General features: G+C 39.5%; 1 protein-coding gene across 1 annotated transcript in view; it reads left to right on the top strand.

Moving 5' to 3' along the window:
* The first annotated feature begins 3,392 nt into the window (after window positions 1–3,392).
* The window catches only part of LOC137502148 (chymotrypsin-2-like), a 38,479-nt gene continuing 16,112 nt past the window's right edge, over window positions 3,393–25,759 (top strand). The window contains exons 1-4 of the mRNA XM_068229133.1: window positions 3,393–3,500; window positions 8,402–8,484; window positions 13,045–13,157; window positions 13,261–13,390. Of these exons, the coding sequence (XP_068085234.1) occupies window positions 3,461–3,500; window positions 8,402–8,484; window positions 13,045–13,157; window positions 13,261–13,390 (366 nt within the window). The 5' untranslated portion in view covers window positions 3,393–3,460. The remainder of the gene's footprint in view (window positions 3,501–8,401; window positions 8,485–13,044; window positions 13,158–13,260; window positions 13,391–25,759) is intronic.

Here is a 25,759-nt window from a genome sequence, read left to right as displayed (position 1 = left end):
AGCGTATGTAAACTGTACCTGTTCGAGAGTGTATCAATTCTTCCATCCGTTGTAAAACGCCAGGAAATTTCTGCCTCTATCAACAAAATAATACAGCCAATACTCGATTAATTCTCTTATTTGACCATCTTATTTGACCACTGTGATATTGTGTACAGCGACCTTAACCCATAGTTAGCCAGTAGACAACAAAAAACCACATAATTCCTACATTCATCTCATTGTCAGTGTGAAACCGTATCGACATAAGTCGACATATTTTAACAAAATGTAAATACAAAACCTGAAAATGAAAAAGAAATCACGTAGCAGTGGAATATCGAAATAATACATAATCCCACCTTCTGTGCCGTGCAATTCAACATTTAAAACTGCATAACCATAGATTTGAATACTTCTGTCCGCCTCTGTATGTCTTCCGCTCATGGCCATCTATCAACGGCTCTCCCATCAATAAATTGAACTATCTGGCTGCGCTTGCTCCATCAGATATCAGAAGGGAAGTGGCTGCGAACAATGAAAGCAGAAAGTCATCTAATATGACCTCTCACACACTCTACGGATATCATCCTGCTGAAAGGAGAATAAAATTGAGAACGGGCTTCCTAACAACTACTCAACCACTGCGAGGAACAGTTACAAAAGCATTAGTTTCTATGGGGAACGAGAGACCTAGTAATTTGTCTGAATGGACGGAACCGAAAGAATCTCTACCTCCCGGCCACACAGAGAACTGGCCAATCTGGAAGTCCCTGAACAGACAGGGATGAAGTTGCAAGAACAAGGCAGAACTTATGTAAGTGGCATTTTCGAACCAAGACAGTTCTGTGTGATTGTGGCGAATTTGTAACAACGCTACATCTCTTATGTTGTCCACCCAGCTGTACAATGAGTGATTTGACTCAAGCTAATTCAAGTGCTCTCGAAGTGGCTAAGTTTTGGCGGGGAACTGTTTGAAGTTACTTGATGAACACATATTTGTATACTTGTGTCCATTTCATGCTTATATTTTTTTATGTTTTATTGTTTCATGTTTTGTACCCTACTTCTGACACGAATAAATAAATAAATAAATAAATAAATAAATAAATAAATAAATAAATAAATAAATAAATAAATAAATAAATAAATAAATAAATAAATAAATAAATAAATAAATAAATAAATAAATAAATAAAATAGTAAAGAAAAATGGAGCTTGCATTCCACCTTACAAAAAACACGTACAGCAAGAAAGCGATCCCTGTTAGGACAAAACTACGCCACTATCAGGCAGTAATTCAACCAGAGTGCTTGTATGCTTCAGAATGCCTGGGATTAACAAACAGGAAAGATATTGAAGAAACTGAGAAGAAGGAAAGAAAGATTTTAAGAAAAATCCTCGGTCCAAAGAAATGTACTGACACATATCGATTACGCAGTAACAAAGAAATATATAAAACATGCAGCAGGATTTCAGATGCCATTAGAAAGCGAAGAGTTAAATTTTTTGGACATATTTCAAGAATGCCTGATGACAGACTTGCCAAGAAAATCTTTAACCACTTCATTAGCCTAATAGGAAAGGCAGCTCTTATGAAAAATGGTTTGTTAACACGAAGAAGGATTTGCAAGAAATGAACATCACACATCAAAACATCCACAATAGAAACACATTCAGAAAAAAGTTACACACATTTAAGGGTTTCCTAGAGCCAGAAACAGCGACCAAGGCGAAACAACAATGGACGGCTGAAAGGAAAGAAGCAACAAGCGGGAGGATGAAGGAGTATTGGCGCCAATGAAAATTTAAATCATGAGGAGTTATTTACGTGGTCGACAGCTGGCCAAAATCGATGAAAGAAGAGGAAGAAGAAATAAATAAATAAATAAATAAATAAATAAATAAATAAATAAATAAATAAATAAATAAATAAATAAATAAATAAATTCCTGTAACTTTATTATAGCATGTCCGTCCTTTCCACGCACAACCCCCCCCCCCCCCCAACACATCTTTTTACTTCCTTTCCGTTTTTACTCACTTTCGTTCTTATTTTGATCTTTTTTTTATTTGTCCTAGTCATTACTTGGCTGTCTTTTTTTGCGTATTTATTCTATAATATTCCTCCTGAACGCCTTTGTTCATTCTCATTTCGCAACACACAGACAAACTGCACTGGAAACATCTCACTTTGAGCTAAGGCGGCATCGTCATTTCCCAAGGGTAAGGTTGGCGCGCAACGGTAAAGTATTTTTAAGTTCAAATCGCCATTGTTAGAAAATTATGATTCCTCTTCTGAAGAAGAGGAACAAAGTATCAATCGAACGTACAGAATTTCCCTTTTGTTTTCTCTGACACGGCAAGAATCCCAGAAGATTAACATGTCTATCAATATGGGCGGTGCAGACATCAAGCTATTTGTACCTTCTTGTTTTGGTCTAGTCGCACCTAATATCTCGTTTTCATGTAATGATTTTCTTGTATTTTATTATTATGTATTTTGGGTTTAAACTTAATTCATTTTGTGTGCTACGGTTCGCATTAAATATCTCCGAAATGTAATGTATGCGTTGTTAATAATAATCAGATTCCATCCCAGGTATGACCCTCCTCACAGCCGAATCGAACAACATTCCAGACCATTCCGGTCCTATACCAATAAAAATTGAGGACTGCCTGTTCATAACGCGCTATTTTCACCCTAAGAAAGTAGTGAAAAATCACAAGGAAACGTATAATAAAAGGCACATGATAGGGTATGTTACTACTTGTAAGGAATTACAAATTTCCTGGTCTGGATTACTCATGGTATTCGATTATATTCAGCTACTGCAATGTGTGTGGACGAAATACTTTTTTAAGAAATGAAATGGAAATAGCACGTTTTGAATAGACACTCCTCATCTGTGCTTTTCATTAAAAATCCCTTTAATGAAAGACACTCTGACACCATTTCAATGGGACACAAAATAAGGACTGTCGGGACAGAAATGAACACTGTTGGTGGTGTTGGTTCTTAGAGAAGCAAGTTTAGTAACTTATGTACAGAAGCTTAAAACAATACCAGTGAAAGGGTTAACACGACGTGATTATCATTTATTTGTCTCCGAATAAATGTTGCGAGGAGTGACTAGAAGAATGACAAAAATTTCGTTCAGTGAATATTAGGACCAAGAATGTTAATACACTCACTTGAAGATACGATAAAATTGCCTCAGTCCGAATAATAACAACTGAAATAATTTCATGACTATCTTTACTGCACTCGGTTTTACGTCGAAATCGGGTACTCAAAGACATAAACCAAAAGTTTTAAAACTCGATAGATATCGGTAACGACTGAACCGTGCAGCACGCTTTCTCCGAGGTGTTGATGTGCTCTCCACGACCACAGTAATAAAGGTAGTAAAGCACTTTATTGGAGCTGTCTTACAGTATATAAAGCGTAGGTTTCTGTCAAATATCACCAGATCCACCATGAAGTCCTTACTACTTCTGCTACTTCCAGCTGTACTGGGTAAGTAAGACAACGAAACAAGTAGATTCTATTTTCAAGATTTTTTCAGTATTCACTCTCATTCGCGAATTCATCGTAGAGATCAGAGACGAATCAGTAACTCATGTTTATAGATCAGATACTAAAAGATTCATTCAGATCAAAAGCTGGTAGAAAAGTTACGAAGAAATGCCGAACATTGATTACTTCATCGAAATAGTAGTATAATCTTAAGTCATACTACTGAGAAAACATCAAGAGTAATCGATTTCATGCATTTTCATGTAAGAAACTACCTATACCCAAATAATAGCAGCAGGTGAGAACATCACCTGTATGAGTATATAATAATAATAATAATAATAATAATAATAATAATAATAATAATAATAATAATAATAATAATAATAATAATAACTGTCTCAATTCCATGCACCTGATTATACATCATCTAAATGAATCAAATTTCAGAATATAAACCGCATTTTCCCACGGGCTGTGTTGTAAATACATACGTTTTCATTATAGAACAAAGATGCTCAGCTGGGCGCCTGTTGAGGCTAGCCCAGTGCGGCCGGGCTGGCGTGACGTAAATGCGGCAGCTTACGTAGCAAGCATACGTTACAGTCAAGTGGGAGACCGAAACACACTTTGCACGAAATCGAGGGAGCATTGACGTTCGATTGTAATTTCGACGCTCTCCTCCATTACTCACCAAGGTGCTGATTGGGATACATTCTTTAAAATAAAATTCTATAATAGCAACAAAAACGGAATTTTTCAAAATATTCCGGTTTGATTTGTACTGCGCTCGATATAAACAGTCTCTTTTATTTTCTTATATTTATTCATTCAAAGAAAGCTGACACATTATAACATTTATGTTACCATCCACAAAGGTACAATGTTCAAGCGTACAAGCTACGATTTACAATTCCTTGCATGGGAATGACTGTATTTTCATTTTAAAAATTCCTGTTGTTCATTGAGCAAAAATTAATATACAACCTGCGACAAAGTTGGGCGAAACTTTGCAGAAGGGTTCCTTTCGGATGGTGTTCAAAAGCCTCCTCACTTTTCGTTGGATGTCAGGAATATCGTCAAATCTCTTTTCTTTTTATTATTATTATTATTAAAGCGTCTTTATTGTGGCGAAGTTAGGGCTCCCGGCCCTTTCTTACACTTAACCACTTCATGTATATACAATGTATATTTTACATAAAATTTAAACATATGAAATCTTTACAACCTAAAGTATAACTAAAGCAACTTAAGTATCACTAACTAAACTAAGGTGAGTAAAGTATAACTAAATTATATACAGGAACACATTGCAATAAACAACCATATTCACTCTCATTCATGCATCCCATTCACACTCAAGAAAGACTGGAAGTGCTTAAAAGATGACGCTGGCAAAGGATTTTAAATTTTGTCTTAGATTTAGCTTCCCTGATGTCATTGGGGAGTTCATTCCACCAGCTCGTGGCGGTGATAGTGAACGATCTATTGTAGGTTGCGGTTCGATGCACAGGAATTTCTAGCGTACAGCCTGACCGGGTATTGAACAGGGAATTTGAGTCATGGGAATAAAAGAAGCCTGGAGGATTGAGATCTGGCAAGCATAGGGGATGTTTCGTTTCATGGTCGTACCTGAGACACCAGGTTTCATCCTCAGTGACGATACAGTTCAAGAAATTTGGTGTCGCATCCACCGTTCCGACAAAATCCTGTGAAGACTCTAAACGTGCCTGCTTCTAATCGTCAGTCAAGTGATGTGGCACAAGACGAGAACACATTTTCCTCTTCCCTAACTCCGGGTAACGATTTGTCACACGGATTCATGGTTAATCTGCAGTTCATCCGCTATCATGCGCACAGTTAATCACCGATCGTTCGTGATTAATGTCCTCACCTTCTCAATGTATTCGTCACTGACGGTGGTCGCCGGTCTTCCGCTACGGGGTTTGTCAGAAACACTTTCCCGGTCTCCTCAAAAACGGGCGAACCACTCGTACACACACTTCAAGGACAGTACTTGATCTTCATAAAGACGTACCAGCATCGCATGCGTTTCTTTCGGTGTCTTGCGAAGCCTAAAACAAAACTTTACATTGATCTTTTGGTCGTTCATATTCCTGTTCGCAGTTTAGAACCACCGCACTAAACACGCACTGTATCAAACAGGTCTTACACGATACACACACGATGCTCAACTGAACAACGTTGGGAGCAGGTGGTCAAAACCGGTAAGCATGAATGGATTGCTAGTGAGTTTATCAGATAATTTAAACCCAAACAACCACAAGCAACCACCGTAACTCCGTATTGTATTAAAACTGTTTCTAAAGCACCTGTTGAAATATAATAGTGAATATTGCAACAATTACTTTGCACAGTGTTGTAGTGTTGTATGACTTTCCCTGTTCACTGAATTTCTTAAAATAGTAGGTATTTAAAATTTAACAGGCGTCCGGTGATAATAGCTAGCCTCCAAATGGCGAGAGTTAATTTCATCACGAGTGAGGACAAAGATATTTACTATCTAAGATTAAAGTACAACAACAACAACAACAACAACAATAACAACGTAAATATATCTATTAGGTTGATGTGCAATATGCCTTCAAATAAATAACCTCATAGACGTTATTCCCAGTAAGCATGACTGGATTGTTAGTGAGTTTATCAGATAATTTAAACCCAAACAACCACAAGCAATCACCGTAACTCCGTATTGTATTCAAACTGTTTCTAAAGCACCTGTTGAAATATAATAGTGAAAACTGTAATTCATTAAGTACATTAAAAAATATTTGAGGTTGGAGGCCTAACTCATTATTGTATCAGGTAAAAAAAATTAAATTGCAATTAATATGATTGTTTTCTTATAACGTAAATTGGAAATGACATGGATTTCTTCCCTCTATCTTTCATTATTTTCTGACTCCATTCCAAAGTCGGGTATCGCAGCAATGATCGGGAGTAGTCACAACGTCACTGTGGTTGAATACTGTACGCTGCGCTCATCGCCTACCAGTCCGCCCACTTACAGTGCTGGTTGCTCGCAGGACGAAATACCCACTGTGTGCACCTCTGTTTTAGAATGCTATGCCTTTCAGAGTTTAGGGGAAGGCGCAAAATTTAACTCTCAAATATTTATATTATTAGTGGTCCTATCGATAAATATTACATAACTAAAGTGATATATAATTAAATTTCCTATCATTTATGTCTTATCAATTTTTACCGTACCGGCTGTGATAACAGAGATATTCATGAAGTCCACATCAACGCCGAGCCACGAGCAAATGGGTAAACAGAATTTAATGAAAATCGATGTACTGGGTTGACGAATAAGAAACTACAGTCTAGGCTGTAAATAATTTTATTCACCGTGGATGAAATGGTAGTTTAGGGGAATGCGCCTAAAATTTAATTTTTAAATACCTGTTGGTCCTATCGATAAGTACTGCATAACAAACAGTTATGGAGAGTACAATTTCAGATCATTAATGTTCTATTCAGTTTTAACGTACCGACTATGGTAAGAGTTGCATTTCAGAGTCGGAAGAAAACTAAATGTGAAAGCATACAATATAGAAAGCTCATAAAACGTATCAACAATAACATTACATTGACCATTGTTTGCTGTGATGTTATTTGTCTCTTATGATGCCACTCATCTCCTATAGACAGGATTACTGCTGCACATCGAATATAACAGCCTGCCTGAATATTGGCGGGAAATTGCCGGGGAATTAGATAAATTTCTTCTTTAGTATGCCTTTCCTGAATGAATGAATAAAAACCTACAACCTGTTTTCCAGTCAGTGACCGGGTTAGGGATGGAATTAATGAAGCCCCCATTTTGCGTCTAGGATAAGAATTGTGCCGGCTACTGAAGCCTGTCGCACTCCTCTGGGGCAATGATTAATGACTAACAGATGAAAGGGTAATGGAGAGTGTTGCTGGAATGAAAGATAACGGGGATAACCGGAGTACACGCAGACAAACCTGATTGCTGGTACAAACAGGTAGGAACAATGACAGGAGAGTACTCGGAATGAGGACATAAAGGCTAAGTTAGGAATGAACTCGATGGATGAAGCTGTACGCATAAACCGGCTTCGGTGGTGGGGTCATGTGAGGCGAATGGAGGAGGATAGGTTACCTAGGAGAATAATGGACTCTGTTATGGAGGGTAAGAGAAGCAGAGCGAGACCAAAACGACGACGGTTAGACTCAGTTTCTAACGATTTAAAGATAAGAGGTATGGAACTAAATGAGACGCAGCACTGGTTGCAAATAGAGGAGTGTGGCGACGTTTAGTAAATTCACAGAGGCTTGCAGACTGAACGCTGATAGGCATAACAGTTTTTAATGATAATGCAGGTATGTATGTATGTTGAAAAATCGATTCGTCACTGCTAATCCCACACTAGCGCGGAAGTCCAGTAAACGCTTCCCATTCACATTACCTCCCATACCCTCCTACATTTACCTATCGCCTTCTCATATCCTTCAGCTATATTTCCAACTTGCACATTAAAATCGCCAATTAGCACAACCTTGTCCTTTCAGTTGACCCTGAGTACGATATCTCGCTGTGTTTCATAAATCTTTGGCAATTTCATCCTCTTTTCCACCCTCATATGGTAAATAGACTCAGATTGTTCTCGTGCTAATTCCTCCAAAAACCAAATCTATCCACATCGTTCGCTCATTTACGTGTCGAACAGAAATTATGTTGCGTGCAATAGTATTCCTCTCCCTACTCCACACTTTGCCCTTCCCTTCTTAACACCCGTCAAGTACACTTTATAATCTCTTCCTCGTTATCCCAACTTACCCAAATAACTTATTATTAATTACAAACACATTGTTACACGTTGTAACTATCCACCTATTTCTATTCGCAGGTAATAATCTAAAACCTTTTTGTCAAGTCAATAATCGCATCCTTGGAGGGGTGAAGGCTGAAAAAAGTGAATTTCCAGGACTGGTAAGTTTTAGATCCTTGGATTATTATCTCCAATCCGTAGTGGTTTCAATGGTGGATGCCAAACAGTTGCATATATTTTTCTATTTCAAATGTGGAGGTTATCCGCAGATGGTCACTGATTACTTAAGAAAATAACAGGAAATTTTACTTTTATGAAAGCCTATAGATTCTTTTAGTTGCGCTGAAGCACGGAATGTGTAAAATTATATTCTTTTTTTTTTTTTTTACACTCCGATATTCCGGAAATAACTGTGATCATCTTTAGTTATTTGTTACTAACAAGACATCTCAGGATGTAGCACTGTATTCTTCTTCTTCTTATCCTTTAGTCTGATAGAAATCTAAACCCAACATTCGTAGATCTTCAGAATTATACTGCTAAAAAGAACGGTGGGTTAGAGCAAATTTCTACTTGTGTGGCACCCAGTGGAGATTCCCTGATAACTTCATTAATGATGTTATCAATTTTCCTCGTATTGTTTTATGTAACGGTCATAGGCAGACATTGTCCGTGGTGTAAACAGAGCAAAATACAATCCGATAACTTTCTTCGTGTAGACAAATGGGGAGTAATCAGAATTGGAATAAGGCGAATCATCACAGAAAAATGGGAAGAAATCCAGAAGAAAACTGAAAATAATAACAAGGATGGCAGCTAAACCATTTCGTTATTAGAAGGATCCTAGAAAAGGAAAATAATATTGGTCTTCATAAACTAGAAGATTCCTTGTATATCCCAGAGACGAAATGGAAATATATCAAAATCTCCCATGGGAATTAAAATTAAAGCGAAGATTCGCTAGAGCACGAAGAGAATAAACTAGTACTAAACCAATAAACGATGACGAAATAAAAAAATAGGTATCATATACTTGATGGAAAGACGGGGAATGGATTTAGTGAATGCAACAATGTATGATGAGAAATTTGGGTTTCGAAATTTTTCCAAATCATTTAAGAAAAGACTAGGTAAACAACAGCAATAGGAAGCCTGCTACCCGGTCTACGAGCCTTCACATTCCAGTATAAACACTACTGAAAACTCGCTGTTCCTTTATTTGTCAGGGTTGCCGACCATAACGTAAACATGAACGGGAAGAATCTTCAACTAATCAGCTAAACTTATGCTACAATGTAGGCCAAGAATAACTGGATTCCAAAAAAAAAAAGAAAAAAAGAAAGGCCTGAGATAAAGAGAAAGGGATGCTGAAAGCACCCAAGCGATTGCCCTATGTTACATAAGAATAAAACCTAATGGGACATGAAGCCCAGACACAGATGATAACCCCATTCTACCTTGTGACTAGGAAGAGAGAATTTCAACCGCCCAAAATTTGAAAATCTTAGTCACAATAAAATTATGAAAATGGAAACGAAGGTCCACACCCGTGCTTGCTTTTAGGATATTACACCCAGTAGGGTGGTTATGTTCACTGCTAGAAAAAACTAAAAAACCTACATGATGGAGAAAATTATGGATTCGTCATTAATATCTGGGTGCTCGGGTTTTCTTGCCCTCACAGTTGTTTTTCGGTTTCAGATAGTAAGTCGAGCGTGAATCAACTTTAGTTGAGAGCTATGCTGGAACATATATACTTTCATCCGTAATCCGTAATCTCGATTATTTCGGACATATTTTTTTCCGCCCCTTCTCACCGCCGTGCCAATGGGGCTGACCTTGGACTTAAATTATATCTGGAGTGTGACTATTCCCCTCCCGGTTACGGCAGTTCATTTCTTTATCCGTTTCCTAGAGCAGGGGGAGTGTGGTGCCAATATCTCCATAACGGTTCTTTTTAGTTCCTTAAAACATGGTTTTTGGGCCCGTAGGGCTTACCGAGTTTCGTTCTTTGCGTCAAGGGGCTTAAAATGAGCTTTGTATCGTCCTAGTACGACAAAATCAACATTTTGCCTATGCTAGCCTAGTATTTTTATATCTCCCCCGTCGCCACCAATCGAATTGTTTTGAAAATAAAATACAGCCAATGCCCCTCAGGAATAATGTATATTTACATTAGTAAAATAATTTTTAGGATCGGTCCAATAGTTTCTGAGATTACACTCCAGATATACACAAACTCACAAAATTCGCACTCTCTATTATATTAGTATAGATCATTATTACTTCGGAGTATACAAAAATATTCATTTACAGGACGAAGAGTGAACACGTCATTAAGGGTAAGGTTCGATAATATTCCAAGTTATTTGAAAACTTTTAAGGATATGTTAGGTAAGTAGTTGATAGGGAATTTGCCACCTGGTCGGAAGCCCTAAATGCAGTTCGGAGGGTCCAGAAAAGTATAGATATTATTTGATAGTTAATATCTTTGGAACAAAATGACATATAGTTGCAATTCTTGCACGGTAGCGTTGTTCATTGTTTTCGCAACAGATGATGGAGGTCACGTGAATGGCACGCAATCTTGGCGCACGTTTTTCAGCAATGACAATGAAGTAAGATTGTCGTTTGAGCAACGCAAGGCCGTACTGAAGTGGTCCTGTAAGTACGAACACATGATGGAGGTACAACGGCACTGGCGTAATGTGTACGGAACTCAGCCACCAACACGTACAATCTGTGGTATTCGGGATAAATTTGAAGCCGACGGCACTGTTCAAGAAGTGCACCACGGGGCCAGCTTCCAACCCTGCTGTGTTACAAAATTTTACTAGGTCACCTTAAAAATCTTTGAATCAGGGTGCACGAGAAAGTGGGGTAAACCGATCAACCGTACGACGAATAATGAAGGCTGCAAAGTGGAAAGTGTACATACTAAGATCGCCGCACGCTGTGAACGAAGACGACCCGGATCGAAGGATGGAATACTGCGAGTGGTTTGAAGACACGGTTCGCGAGGACGAACGGTTTGCAGGGATGGTTATCAGGTCTGACGAGGTGCAAACCAAACTGAATGGTACTGTAAACTGCCACAATTGCGTGTACTGGGCCCTGAATGTCCTCACATTTACGTGGACAAACCTGTCAACCTAACCGGTGTTAATGTATGGTGTGATCTATCATCACGCTGTTTGATTGGCCCATTCTTCTTAGAAGGTACCACAACTGGTAATGAAATGGCGTATGGCTATTAATGCCGGGAGATCCCAGGACGGGTTCGGCTCGCCAGGTGCAGGTCTTTTATTTGACACCCGTAGGCGACCTGCTCGTCGTGATGAGGTTGAAATGATGATGAAGACAACACATACACCCAGCCCCCGTGCCAGGGAAATCAACCAATGGTGGTTAAAATTCCCAACCCTGGCGGGAATCGAACTCGGGACCCTTGTGACCAAAGGCCAGCACGCTAACCATTTAGCCATGGAGCCGGACACCATAACTGATGAGGTGTACCTTCATGTGCTATATCGATATTACCTGCCATCCGAGAGGTGTTTGGAAATGAAAGATGGCGCTCCGCCTCATTACAACAGAGATGTCAGAGTCTACTTGGATGAAAACCTACCTGGACGAGGGTTAGGTCGAAGAGGAGCTGTTCACTACCCATCACGGTCTCCAGACGTTACGCCTCTTGACTTCTACCTATGGGGACCTTGAAAAATGAAGTTTATCAACAGAAGTCAGCCACACTGAACGAGCTACGAGATCCAAGCGTCCTATGCGGCTATCACACCGGCAACACTGACAGCCGTAGTTCGGTCAGCAGCTCAGCGGCATCGACGCTGTTTGGCTGCTGATTGGGGTCACTTGAAACACATAAAATATCCCCTCCCCCCCCGCCACGACCGCAGTGCAAGAATTGTAACGGTATGAAATTTTGTTCCATTAATATTCACTATCAGAGTGCGAGTACATTTTTCTGCCCCCCCCCCCCCCCTGTATTGATGATTCGAAAACTTTATGGAAACCCCAATTAGCAGAATGTCGCAAAACTAATGTGAGTTTGGAGATATAATATGTTTTATACACCTTCAGGGCCTAAGTTTTTGTACCCTTGGGTGAAGAGCTCGGAGTATATAGCTACACGTTCTTCAATGAGGTTACGTAGTACGACCCGAACGTTGAATTTTGGGTGCTTTGGTCATGGCGCGAGCTACATGTAAACAAAATGTAACCGGATTGCAGTGGTTACACGATACACCGTTAAGAAAAGAGGAAAATAAATCAAATTACACGGCACTTTAAAACCTTAACACACAATAAACATCAGACGAACTGCGCCAATACCCACAAATAAATATTAGGTTGGGCAACTTGACGACTATAATAAAGGAACGTGAAGCGGGTCTGGGAAACCTACCAGGGCCATAGAGATACGAAAGTTTCGGGTTTCCAGAAAAATCAACGGTGATCCCTTGATTCAAGATATTACAAATAATACTGTATAACAATACTTCCATTCTTGACGAGACGAATGCAATTTCTCGAATTTCAAAACATTACGAATTGTGTTTCCGATTTTATGTATGGAATTTCTGGTAAAAGGAGTTCGTTTGGATTCCAGTAATGTTTATCTTGTTTCATGACTTTGCCTACGGCGGCATGTGTTCGTCTCCTCTACCGTATTGATGGCAATGCGCATTGTTTCTTCATTTCAGGTATACCTCGAGAAACATTATTGGAATGGTACTAATAAGGGAAGGTCTCAATGTGCAGGATCCATGATCAGCGAACACTGGGTGCTAACAGCAGCACACTGCCTCGTTTCTAAGTATGTTTATTCATTCATTTAATGAATACAACTTGAAGTAACTGGTGTCTATTGAGAGTTCGTATTGTAACATTAATTCTGATTACATTTCTCACTATTTTAGTGATCCTTCTAAGAAATTCCTTTTTGTGCGGGTTTTTCCTACCGAGGGACATCCTTACTTCCTTGATTCTACAGATGTTATTACACACGAGGAATACCAGGACTTCCATAATGACATCGCACTAATTAGGGTGAGTACAAAATATTAGCAATCTAACCACTTGTAAATCCAGTATCTTGTGAATAATCATCCTGGGAGGTAAGGGAGATGCTTACCTAAAATTCGCCTTTTCTAAGGCAAATTCAGAGAGGATTGGTGTGTTGTGATTTTTATTTTCCGTTTTCTGGTTTCTTTGTTCATCAGTGTATAGAATGTTTTGATACCCCTGTTTGTCTCTACGTAAATGATGCTCTATCATCCACTTCCTTGTGCAGAAGTATGCATCACCGTTTCTAGCCTTTGTCATTTCATCGAACTGCATTTCCTCTACGGAACTACTTAACTCCCCGTTGCATATTTCCGCCCTGTACCTTTTGAGCTTGTGGTTCTCAATCTTCCTGCTTTCTTCCCATCATCCTGATAATCCCAAAGATTCTCGGCTAATGCATGCACATTTCTGCAATCAGAATTTAAATGTACAGCGTACCATACCCAAGTGAATTTACCGATCATCATTCGAAGAGAGTTAAAGAATTTATATTTTCATTAAGCATTTTACATATAAAATACATTGCCAAGAAACATATATTATAGATTCTTCATAATACATACTATCATCGTCATCATCATTGTTTACTAAAGCCTCTGATTTGACACTGCAGCCAACTTTCTATACACATTGACAGCATCTCCTCATACGAGCTGAATTCGTGATTATATTAAGGTTATTGATGTATGAAAGTCTTGCTCTCCCTTTTCCCATTTTACCAAAAACCTTCCCTTCCATGATGTTCCATATGATGGTGATGATGATGCTTGTTCTTTAAAGGGGCCTAACATCGAAGGTCATCGGCCCCTAATGTTCCATATGAAAATGTTTAGTCTCATTAAGTGGTCAAACAATTTCACATAATCCAAAGGCAGGCATTTATACAAGTGAAGGATCTGATTAAAATTAATTTTTATTCACCTCCCTTGGCACTGAAGTGTTCGTTTTCTTTCAGTTCAGCTTGTTCGGTTAAATCACATCTCAGTTGCTTCTAGCCCGCCCTTTCCTCGTTTATCCCAGGGTGTATGTTTCGCTCCCTTTGGTTAGTACTGTACACTCACACTATCAATATAAAAGTTTACTGGTTGTTTTGGCAGGAGCTGCAAGGAAGTATGTAAGTGTGCTCCCAAGAAGTCCTACTTCTATGCAGAGACGTGAATATAAGTACCGAATGTACTACAGATGGGTGTAGCTGGCACAGATGTAAACTTTATGGCACCCAAAATGATGATGGACGCCATATTGTACCCTCCCCTACCCAAAGGCACCGACAAAATGTCTACAGGGCGTTGGCGGGTCGAAAGAATAATAAAATAGGCTCTTAACTAAGGAAACCATACAGGCATACAGGGTAGGAGAAACGGGTCATACTTAACTAAAATGAGAACACATTCAAATTAAAACTTTAACTAACAAAACCGGTTTATTCAACCTTAATGATGATGGGGATGACGCATTTATATTCACAGATAAATTACATTAATTGTTTATGATCGTCGTTGTGGATTATTCAATGGATTTTTGTCCTTCGTGATAGAAATGAGTAAGTTTATCGCAGAGCGATATATCGCGACATGAAGCGGACGGAAATATTTACCATAAACACTGAGGCTATAACACATTATTAACAAATAAAACAAACATGCATGCAACAAGTCTGAGCGATCCCTATTCTAATGCACACACAAAAACTAATTCCCGATGAAATACGATAAAAAATATACAAATGTGGAACGAACATCCGGGTTCGAACCAACCCTCGCTGGGATAATTATAGTCACAGCATGACACATAAAACAACATTTTAAAAAATCACACATTGTATGCAATAAATACGTGAGGCACTCCAATCTTCCTTTCAGCATTGTAAACTTCCAGTGCCTGGTTGAGCATCGAACTGACAACCCCTTGGGACGAGTACATGGTACTGAAATCCCTGGCTATATTATATTCAAATAATTAACAATGATTCTCTAGCAAACATTAGCATAACCCACCGTGTCATTTGTCAACGCATACATCATTCTGGCGTGTTGAATATTTCACTTTCTTAGCCGTTCAGACAGGCCTACTTCGCTTTACTTTTAAAGCCCCTCTTCTCACAGAGATGGGACACTCACACAAAAAACACCTCTTGTAGCAGGGTCAGACGGATCCCCCCTTCCCACAGGCGGTCAACAGCCCCTCTATTAGTGAGCGTAACATTTCCTTTCATAAGAAAACAAGACCACTTCGCTCTGAAGAACGTCCACAATAACCTGAGGTCTATTCCTCACAAATCGCGCCAGCTTCCGATAAATCTCCTCGAATTCAACACATATATTTCATGGCCAAACCATGACTCCAACATCACATCAATCTTACAACACGACACCGGTTTTACGATGCTAATATTTATATGACCACCATTATTATTATTATTATTATTATTATTATTATTATTATTATTATTATTATTATTATTATTATTATTATTATTATTATTTTCATATTTAGACTGTCATTCCACATGACTTACCTGGTGCTTAGGTCATACCGGTCTTTCGTGAGGAATCTACTTCGCAATTACAATATAATTACGTACTCAAACGGCAATTCACACCTAATTAATAACTTCTAATTAATTGATGGTTAGCTCTTGGTTACTTTATCTTCACACGGCAATACAATAATCAATTCGATATTCACACTATATTTATCTCACAATCGAATTGTAATTCAATCCTGATAAATTAAATCAAATAATCCGATTTAAATTATAACAATCCCTAGCTAAGTATTTCAGGGGAGGCCTTGGGGTATCAGTTCTGTCGACAATTCTCGTAGCTTTGTGCCCTCACGTAACATAATACTTACCCTTTTACCAGTCATGCACTTATCAATATTAGACTAACTATAATCTAGCTTGAATTACCCTAGACTCATTACTACTGGTCTTCTGACGCAATAATCGACCAAAGGTTCCCCAAGATAAAATTAATAAATCTCTACCACATGCAAGACTAACAAATTATAGTTATTAAATTATTTACAATTAATCACTCAGACCCGCTATTGACTACATGAAATAGGAATTAACAACTACGTGCCCATTATGGCACTTCATATTAAAATGAAATTACATCCCTAACCTTTATAGCGTCAGCTTATGATAAACCTTTCCCATCACCTCTAATCAGGCCAGATAATATGATTCATACTCATCTCTATCACTTGATGACACCTTTGTCAACTGAGGAGATCCATCCTGGGTTTACTGTTGATCCATGGACACCGCGGTGATCAGTTGCAGTTCTATTCCACCTTTAGGCTGGGAGTCCATAGTTTCTTGCTGGTGGAGCCGCTGGCAGTAATCCTGTGTACATACACGTCACTGTTTAATTTCACACTCTGGTTAATAGCGTTCAGCGTGAACGTTCGGTCACGATTTCGGATACTACTACGTAGTCCGCGGTTCAGTACCGAATTCCGTCTATCTCTCAGCCACTATACCTTTTGTCGCTACCTAATACTATCGTGCTATAGTAATAATAATAGTAATAATAATAATAATATTACTTTCCGCACTGAATGTTCGCGACACATCAAGGTTTTATAAAAAGTTAACACTGGTGTCACGGAGACCAAATCTATACACTATTTATGCGAATTCTACTATTTCACTTGAAATTGAAGTTAAATTCACTTGAACAAAGAGTTAATGGCAGCTTAGCAAAACAGAGCTCCACCGTCGACAAGCTGAGAGTCCCGAGTGAGAGACTGCGCCCTCGGCAGTGGTTTTTACAAGGAGGCACTTTCCCTCTCCCCAAATCTGTATATGGCCTATTCACGGCACATTAGAGGTTTAATAGTACGACTATCAGGTGACCAATATTCGCCTGATGTGATTGAGACATATCCGTACGATTATCCTTCGTTGGATCTCCTTTAACTAATTAATGTTTGTCCTGCCTCCCCCTCTCTACTAGGGTGAAGTCCCGTCTCGGGGATGTGTGGTGACGATATCTAGATGGCCCTCGGTAATTTTCCACGCAGAAATGACCTCCCTCCCTCCAAAAGTTAACAAGTAAGAGGACATTAGAGACTCTAAATAAATAACCCAGTTATATTTATCTGTTTTAAATCGGGAAACGGCTCCAGAATTCAAATTTAATTAATTGTTACATCGTAGATAATTAAGTTGGCTAGTCCGAATTAAAGATGGCTCCCATATTTCGTTTCGAAAAAGTTGGTTTCCCCTCATTCTCTGAGTCTTGAGGAAGGGATGTCTTCTCTTGAATTACGTCATAGGGAATTCCCGATTGCAGCCCCGCCCGAGTCTAGCTAGGCTTGGCTTCTGCCGCGAGTTCCAGCTACACAAAGAAATATATTGCGCAATAGGTCGCAAACAAAGAAATCCTGTCAAAATAACTTTAAAAGACTCAATTTATCTGTCTCTATGATGCGGATATTAATTAATATCGGTCTCCCTTTCTTTAAATAGCTTTGCGTCCATAATTTCAAGGATCAGTATTGACCAAAGGTCCTTGGATCACGTCCCTGTCAGGTGCAATATCCTAGACTTAGATGAGGCAAATGACATAGTCACCATCAAATTCTTTCTTCACGACGCATATTTCTCACTTAATCACTAATACTAGTGTCAACGATGTCAGTCAGGTCGACTTCGCCCTGGTACGATGCCGTGTCTTTCCTGTAGACGTGGGCCGATAACCTTCGATGTTAGGCCCCTTTAAACAACAAGCATCATCATCCTGTAGTCGTTATGTGAAGGTCAGACCATGTCACTCTTTAGCATTAACTGATCACCTTAAACACTGGAAAATTAACTGCAAGTTGCTCCAAGTGAACATTAAGTGCTGGAGTGTACATAAACAGAAGGACATTTTGCTTAACAACGTCACTACTTTCCCTGTCAACCCAGACTGTACTGACGCCACTTGGATACCTATTTGATGACGATGACTGTGATGATGATGGTGATTGGCGTAGGGTTGTGGCAACCCTATCGCCCAGTGGGCAACCACTGCAATCAGCCTCCCGAGTATTGGCGGGTAAACCATAGACTTAACTGACATGAGGAAATGCGTGTCAGGCACTGACCATCTAGTGCATAACAAAGTATCGACGCGAAGATCCATGGTAAGCCTAGCAAGCCAGTGGTAGCGTCTTCGAATTGCTTTCAACAATCAAACGAGCCTTGAGTGGAGATAAAAAATAATACCAAAATTGACAAAGTCTTCTACCAGACCTGGCTGGTATGACGGCCAACATGGCTCCGACGAAAGACAGATATTTCTAACGAACAATGTAAGAATTGGGACTATGAATATTTTGATCCTGACTGGAGAAACTGAAGAACTTATCGATATGATGAAGAGGAAAACTCTATCCATATTCGGAATGAGTGAAACAAAATGGAGAAAGGCAGGTAGTAATATTCTCAGAAATGACTACAAATTATTATGGAGTGGACGCGAGGAAGAGGCCAGAAATGGTGTATCTTTCCTGAAAACAAAAAGACATGGACGCCATTACTTAAGTATCTAATAATAATGATAGAATATAGAATCGTTAAATTATCTATGCAGCTCGAGTGCACAAATTACACGGCAGTGCAGGTATATGCAACACAGGTTGGATGCAGTGCTCAAGAGAAGGAGCAGTTCCGTCAAGATCTAGAAGTTATAATTGATGAAGAATATGTCATCATCATTGGGGACTTAAATGGACAAGATGGGACAGGCAGACTTGGTTATGAGGAAATCACTGGACCACATGAGTTTGGGAACAGAAATGCGTAAGGCGAACAATTGCTTGATTTGTGCAGAAGAAATGGATTGATCATCAAAAATACCTTCTTCCAAAAACAAGACAGCCACATGATAACAAGATATAGCTGGGATGGAAAACATAAGTCTCTCATCGACTATATCATCACTAACAAAGGAGGAAGGAAATATGTAAGCGATGTCCAAGTTATCTCCAGTGAGAGTATGGACAGTGATTGTAGACCTAAATCATGTGGCTAATACAACCCCGCAGAAAGTAAAAAAGAAAACGTACAGTGAAGTATTCGAAATTTGAAGAAGCCAAGCTGAGGGAAGAATATACCATAAGGATACAGAGACGCTAACCAAAAGGGGAAATGAATACAGTAGAGGAAGAATGGAAATTTGTTAAGGATAGTTTGGTTGGTGAAGCTAAAGACCTATGTGAAGCAACAGGATCGATCATGAAAGAAAAAGAGACACCTTAGTGGAATGACAGATTCAGATTGGCTATAAAAGTGAGAAATTGTGCAAAAAAAGATCCTAGACAAAGAAAAGCAAAGAGATGTACAAGATCCAGGTGGCCAAGAAATGAGTAAACTACAGGAACTCTACAGGGCAAAAAACCTTACAGCTAAGAGGATAGTAAGAGAAGAGAAAGAGGAAAAATGGAATGAGTTTGTGGAAAAGTTGGAAGATGACAGCAGAGGAAACAAGAAACTTTTTACAGAGTTATTAAATACAAGCGAAATAATCTAGAAGACATCGAGGTAATAGAGCAGGACAATGGATCAGTAGCACGAGAGAAAGATGGAATCAGGAGAGAATTCAATACCTTCTTTGACAAGCTCCTGAATGAGAGGCATCAAATGTAATTCTAAACAGAGAAATATCTGGAAAAATTGAAGAGCCCAGCAAAATTATGGAGCCATCCAATCACATGGCTTGAGATAGAGAAGAGCCTTAAGAGTATGCAGAAAGGGAATGCTGCAGGAATAGATGAGTTAAGTGTGGACATGTTGAGAGCAGGATGAACCCCAGCAATCCATTGGCTATATAGACTCCTAAATGTAGTATGGAAGCAAAATATCATCCCAGAAGACTGGAAGAAAGGTATATTTGTACCTATATTCAAGAAAGGCAGCAGACGGAAATGTACCATCTACCGTGGCATCACTCTACTCTCTGATGGACTAAAAATTCTGGATAAAATTATAGAGGATAGATTACGAGAAATTGTAGAACCACTTTTAGAAGAGGAACAATATGGCTGTAGGCCTGGAAGATCAACAATAGGTCTTATATTTGCTGTCAGGATGCTAATGGAAAAACATTGGGAAAAGAGAAGCCTTTATATCTACTGTTCCTTGACATCGAAAAGGCCTATGACAGCATGCCAAGGGAGCTTATTTGGGAGTGCCTACGAAAGCTCAAATTTTGAGACAGTATAACTTCCAAAGTTAAGGTGCTTTACGAGGAAAGTAGAAGCTGTGTACAAGTGGGTTCTGGACTGTCAGACTGGTTTGAGACAAAAAGGGGAATACAACAATGTAGTGCTTTGTCGCCCCTATTATTTATATTGTAATGGATACAATATTAAAGGCGCTAAAAGAAAAGGAGGAACAAGACTTAATAGCATTTGCATTTGCAGATGATGTAGTAATATGTGGTAACTCAGAGAAAGATGTGGAAGAGAGACTGCAGGGGTGGAGTCAGGAGTTTGAGAGATATGGATTAAACATCAACAAGGCTAAAACGGTGCTGTTGAAGGTACGGAAGGGTGACAATCAGTCATAAATCATGCTAAATGGCACTAAGCTGGACAGTGTCATAGAATTTAAGTACTTGGATACTATAATGCCCAAAGATAACTTAAGTATATATGAAGTAAACAGTCGAATCAGCAAAGCAATACATTTATACCTCGAAGTAAGAATGCTACTATATGGGATAAACAAGTACTACTCAAAACCAAGATGACACTGTATAAATCATACTACACCCCTATCCTCACATACAGCCTGGAAACCGCTACATTAACAAGAAAGGACCACTAGAAACTCCAAGCAGCAGAAATGTTCCTACGCACAATGATCCAGAAAATTAGGAAGGATAAAATCAGGAATGAAAAAGTCAGAAGACGTAGGACTAGAAGGCTCATTACTCCAGAAGATCCAAAAGGCAAGACTGAAGTGGTACGGTCATGTGAAAAGAACGAGTGCCAATAGGTCTGCAAGAAAGGAGTATGAAAGAGAAATAAGGGGAAGGAGACCAGTGGGAAGACCTAGAGAAAAATGGACAGACTTAGTGAAGAAGGTTGTAGAGAAGAAAGGACAGGATTGGGAGCGGATTGTGAACGAAGAATGGTTCATGGACCGAACAAAATGGAAACGGCTCGTATACCACACCTGGGAAACTGGAGTTGGCCGACGATGATTATGATTATGCTTTTTGTTTGAAGGGGAATAACATCTAGGTCATCGGCCCGTAATCATACTATATGAGACGAAATGTAATGACAGTTTTAAGGTCCAAATCGCATCCACTGACAAGAATTAAAAATGTGATGAAGAATGGATGGATGAATATGAATTTAAAATAATCAACAGATTCAGCTCACAGTACTGAAAGTTCAAAATAATTCAAAAATCGATCCACTGACTAGAATTAAAAGAAGATACGATGATAAATGATTATGAACTTAAAACAGTCGGTGTATTATACACGGAATACCCCACCCTTCCAGAAACTATCTTAAAACAATATTATATACTGTCCAAGGGACTGCTTCCAAAGTATAATCCTGAATCTATGATGATTTTTAATTCAGGCTAACGGACCCTCATAACGGTATTTATCGCTAGGAAAGTGAAAAGGATGGTATTTCTCATGCAGCGTTAAATCATGAGTAACGTAGACTTACGGTGTTCAACACATTGTGGTACTACTCACAGGTAATGCAATACGCACGGGAAACGCAGACCTATTGGTGTTTCTCACATAATGGTGCCACTTATAGGCATTACATACCTATGGTGTTCCTCACGTAGGTGTACTAATCAACGGCACTCGTACTATCCCGTGGTGTTCCTCACATAGTGGTTACGAATCACAGGCAACGCAGACCCACGGTGTCGCTCATATAGTGGTACTAACGACAGGTAACGCCCAGAACCGTGGTGCTTCCCACAGTGGTACTAATCACTAGCAACGTAAGCCCGTGGTGTTCCGCATATAGTGGTACTAATCAGGGGTACTGTAAAATCCATCCTGATTCACCATCTGTTGCTACTAATCATAAACCTATTGTGTACCTAGCATAATGGTACTGCTCGAAAGTAAAAACGATCCATAGTGTTCCTCGCGTGATGGCACTAATTAAAAGTAATATAATGGTTCTAATTTAATCATTCCTTGGTCGCGCGTCTTATGACAGGTAAGCGGATACCGTGGGTATATTCTTCGCCTGAGTCCCCCACCCAGAGAGGGGTGGACCACTCTTTGTGCATCCATTACAGCACCGCTAAAACATTTCTGTATACTACAGAACCCGGCCACCGTACTGATAAGCAGGCATGGTAGCCTCAGGTGGAAGAAAAGTTCTTTGACAACAGAAACTCATTCCAAAGCTCGCTAACGCAGAAGACTAATAGGTCTTATCCCGGTCAAAAGAGTGCCAGTACCTTCAATCTCGTGAAGAACCAATGTCCTGCCCACTGACTTCCGGAATTTACGGAAATTACAAAACAAAGCAATTGATTGGTTGATCACTTTCTCTTCTCTGTAGTGATATCTGGCTGTGGCACGTCGATTGAGCATCGAGTATCGCAGTGCCAATATTCTAAAACAAATATAACCCGGCATACTGCTCTATCACCAAACACAACTCCTGTCACGCACTATGGAGATTGTTGAGGGAGTACTCGACTGGCGCCTCACCAAACATTGTGGCTTCGTTGAGGATAATGGAAAAATAGACATGTTCTTGCAACTCGAATGCTGATGGAGAAATGTCGAGAGAAACGACTGCAATTTCATATTACTTTCCTCGATCCTCAGGAGATTTCCGACGTATTTCGCAAGAATGCATCCCGTATGCTATTACCACTATGGCGTGTTAGAGCAGCTGTCGGCTGTGTACGAATGTTGTTCATGAGCCCGAACAGTCTATGCTATGCCTTCGGGACCTCAGAGAGCTTCCCTGTGAATATCGATGTCCTCGAAGGGCTCAGCACTGATATGGTTATTGGATTTGTAACGGCGTGTTCATTTGATCCTGATACTCGCTAACGATGTGCACTCTAACAGAACAAATTTCCTCTCCCGGCAAGATGTACGCATAAAAACCAGAAAACGGAATACCAGGAAGCAAATCCAAGTGACGACGAAAAAGAGTAGTTTTGGCAGGAACTGCAAGGAAAGCATCTGCGTGTGCTCCCAGGAAAACCTACTATTTCTATGTAGAGACATGCTTGATGTATTAAGGATAGGTGTAGCTGTCATAGATGCAAAGGCTATGGTACCCGAAATGATGATGGGTGCCATGTCCTGTCAGGAGAAAAGTAGTTTACCAAATATGATAGTTTCAGATAACTCGGGAATCGTCTGTAGAGCGACTGTGACATTAGCAGTGAAGTTCGAGATAAGGTAAATGTGGCATGGATGCAATGGAGGGAAGTAACTGACGTACTTTGAGAAAAGTGAGTTCCTTATCAGAAGTTTGAAGATGTACCAAACATGAGTTGAATACCAGCCGCTAAAAAGAGCACTGAACGCCCATGTCAAACCTAGAAGATGCGAAAAATCACTGGTCGATGGGCGCATCCTTGTTCCAGCCTATCGGCAGCAAGTATTGAGAAACTTCAGAAAAGAACCATTGGTGTCATTGCCATATTCTAAGTTACACAGTGACCAATCTCAACTTCCATTCTGTAATTAAAATAAATATCTAATGAAGTAGTATGAGTAACTAAAGCCAGTTTCTGATAACCCGTACGAAGAACGGGTAGTTCTGCTAGTCATACATAAACGGAGTTCTTAGGGAATTTTACAGACCTCTTTCAATCAATCAATCAATCAATCAATCAATCAATCAATCAATCAATCAATCAATCAATCAATCAATCAATCAATCAATCAAGTCACCAAAGATCTGCATTTACGGCCGTCGCAGGTGACAGATTCTCTTGGTAAATTATTCAGTCCCTAACTCCTCTTCCAATAAAAAAATATTTTCCCCAATTTACCCTCTTGGATTCCAAATTTATCTTCATATTGTGACCTTTCCTACTTTTAAAGCACTACTCAAACTAATTCGTCTACAAATGTCATCCCAGGCCATCTCTCCGCTGACAGATCTGAACATACCACTTAGACAAGCAGTTCGTCTCCTCTCATCCAAGTGTTCCCAGCCCAAACTTTGCAAAATTTTTGTAACGCTAGTCTTTTCTCGGAAATCACCCAGAACAAATCGAGATGCTTTTCTTTGGATTTTTTCCAGTTCTGGAATCAAGTAATCCTGGTGAGAGTCCCATACATTGGAACCATACTTTTTTTTTTTGCTAGGGGCTTTACGTCGCACCGACACAGATAGGTCTTATGGCGACGATGGGATAGGAAAGGCCTAGGAGTTGGAAGGAAGCGGCCGTGGCCTTAATTAAGGTTCAGCCCCAGCATTTGCCTGCTGTGAAAATGGGAAACTACGGAAAACCATCTTCAGGGCTGCCGATAGTGGGATTCGAACCTACTATCCCCCGGATGCAAGGCTCACAGCCGCGTGCCTCTACGCGCACGGCCAACTCGCCCGGTGAACCATACTCTAGTAGGGGTCTTACCAAAGACTTATAAGCCCTTTACTTTCATTCTTACTACAACCCCTAAACACCCTCATAACAATGTGCAGAGACCTGTACCCTTTATTTATTTACAATCCCGTTTATGTGATAACCCCAATGAAGGTCTTTTCTTATGTTAACACCTAGGTACTTTCAGTGATCCCCATAAGGAACTTTCACCCCATTAACGCAGTAATTAAAACTGAGGGTACTTTTCCTATTAGGGAAACTCCCAACCCGGCATTTAAATCCCCTCACCAACATACCATTGCCTGCTGTCCATCTCACAACATTATCGAGGTCTTTTTGCAGTTGCTCACAATCTTGTAACTTATTTATTACCCTAGAGAGTATAACACCATCACCAAAACGCCTTAACTCTGATTACAATTTTTACTCATATCTTTAAATACATATAAGAAAACATAAAGGTCCAGTAAAATTACCTTGAGAAATTCTCCTCTTAATAATTACAGAATCAGATAATGCTTCACCTACTTTATTCCTCTGGGTTTTATTTTCTAGAAATATAGCCACCAATTCAGTTAAATTTTTGTCTAGTCCACTTGCACACATTTTTGCCAGTATTCTCCCATGATCTATCCTATTAAATGCCTTAGATAGTTCAATCGCGATACATTCCATTTGACCTCCTGAATCTAAGGTATCTGTAATATCTTGCTGGACCGAGCTCGATAGCTGCAGTCGCTTAAGTGCGGCCAGTGTCCGGTATTCGGGAGATAGTA

The sequence above is a fragment of the Anabrus simplex genome, chromosome 9 (assembly GCF_040414725.1).
Source record: "Anabrus simplex isolate iqAnaSimp1 chromosome 9, ASM4041472v1, whole genome shotgun sequence".
NCBI lineage: Eukaryota > Metazoa > Arthropoda > Insecta > Orthoptera > Tettigoniidae > Anabrus > Anabrus simplex.
This window is presented reverse-complemented; position numbering and strand designations above follow the sequence as displayed.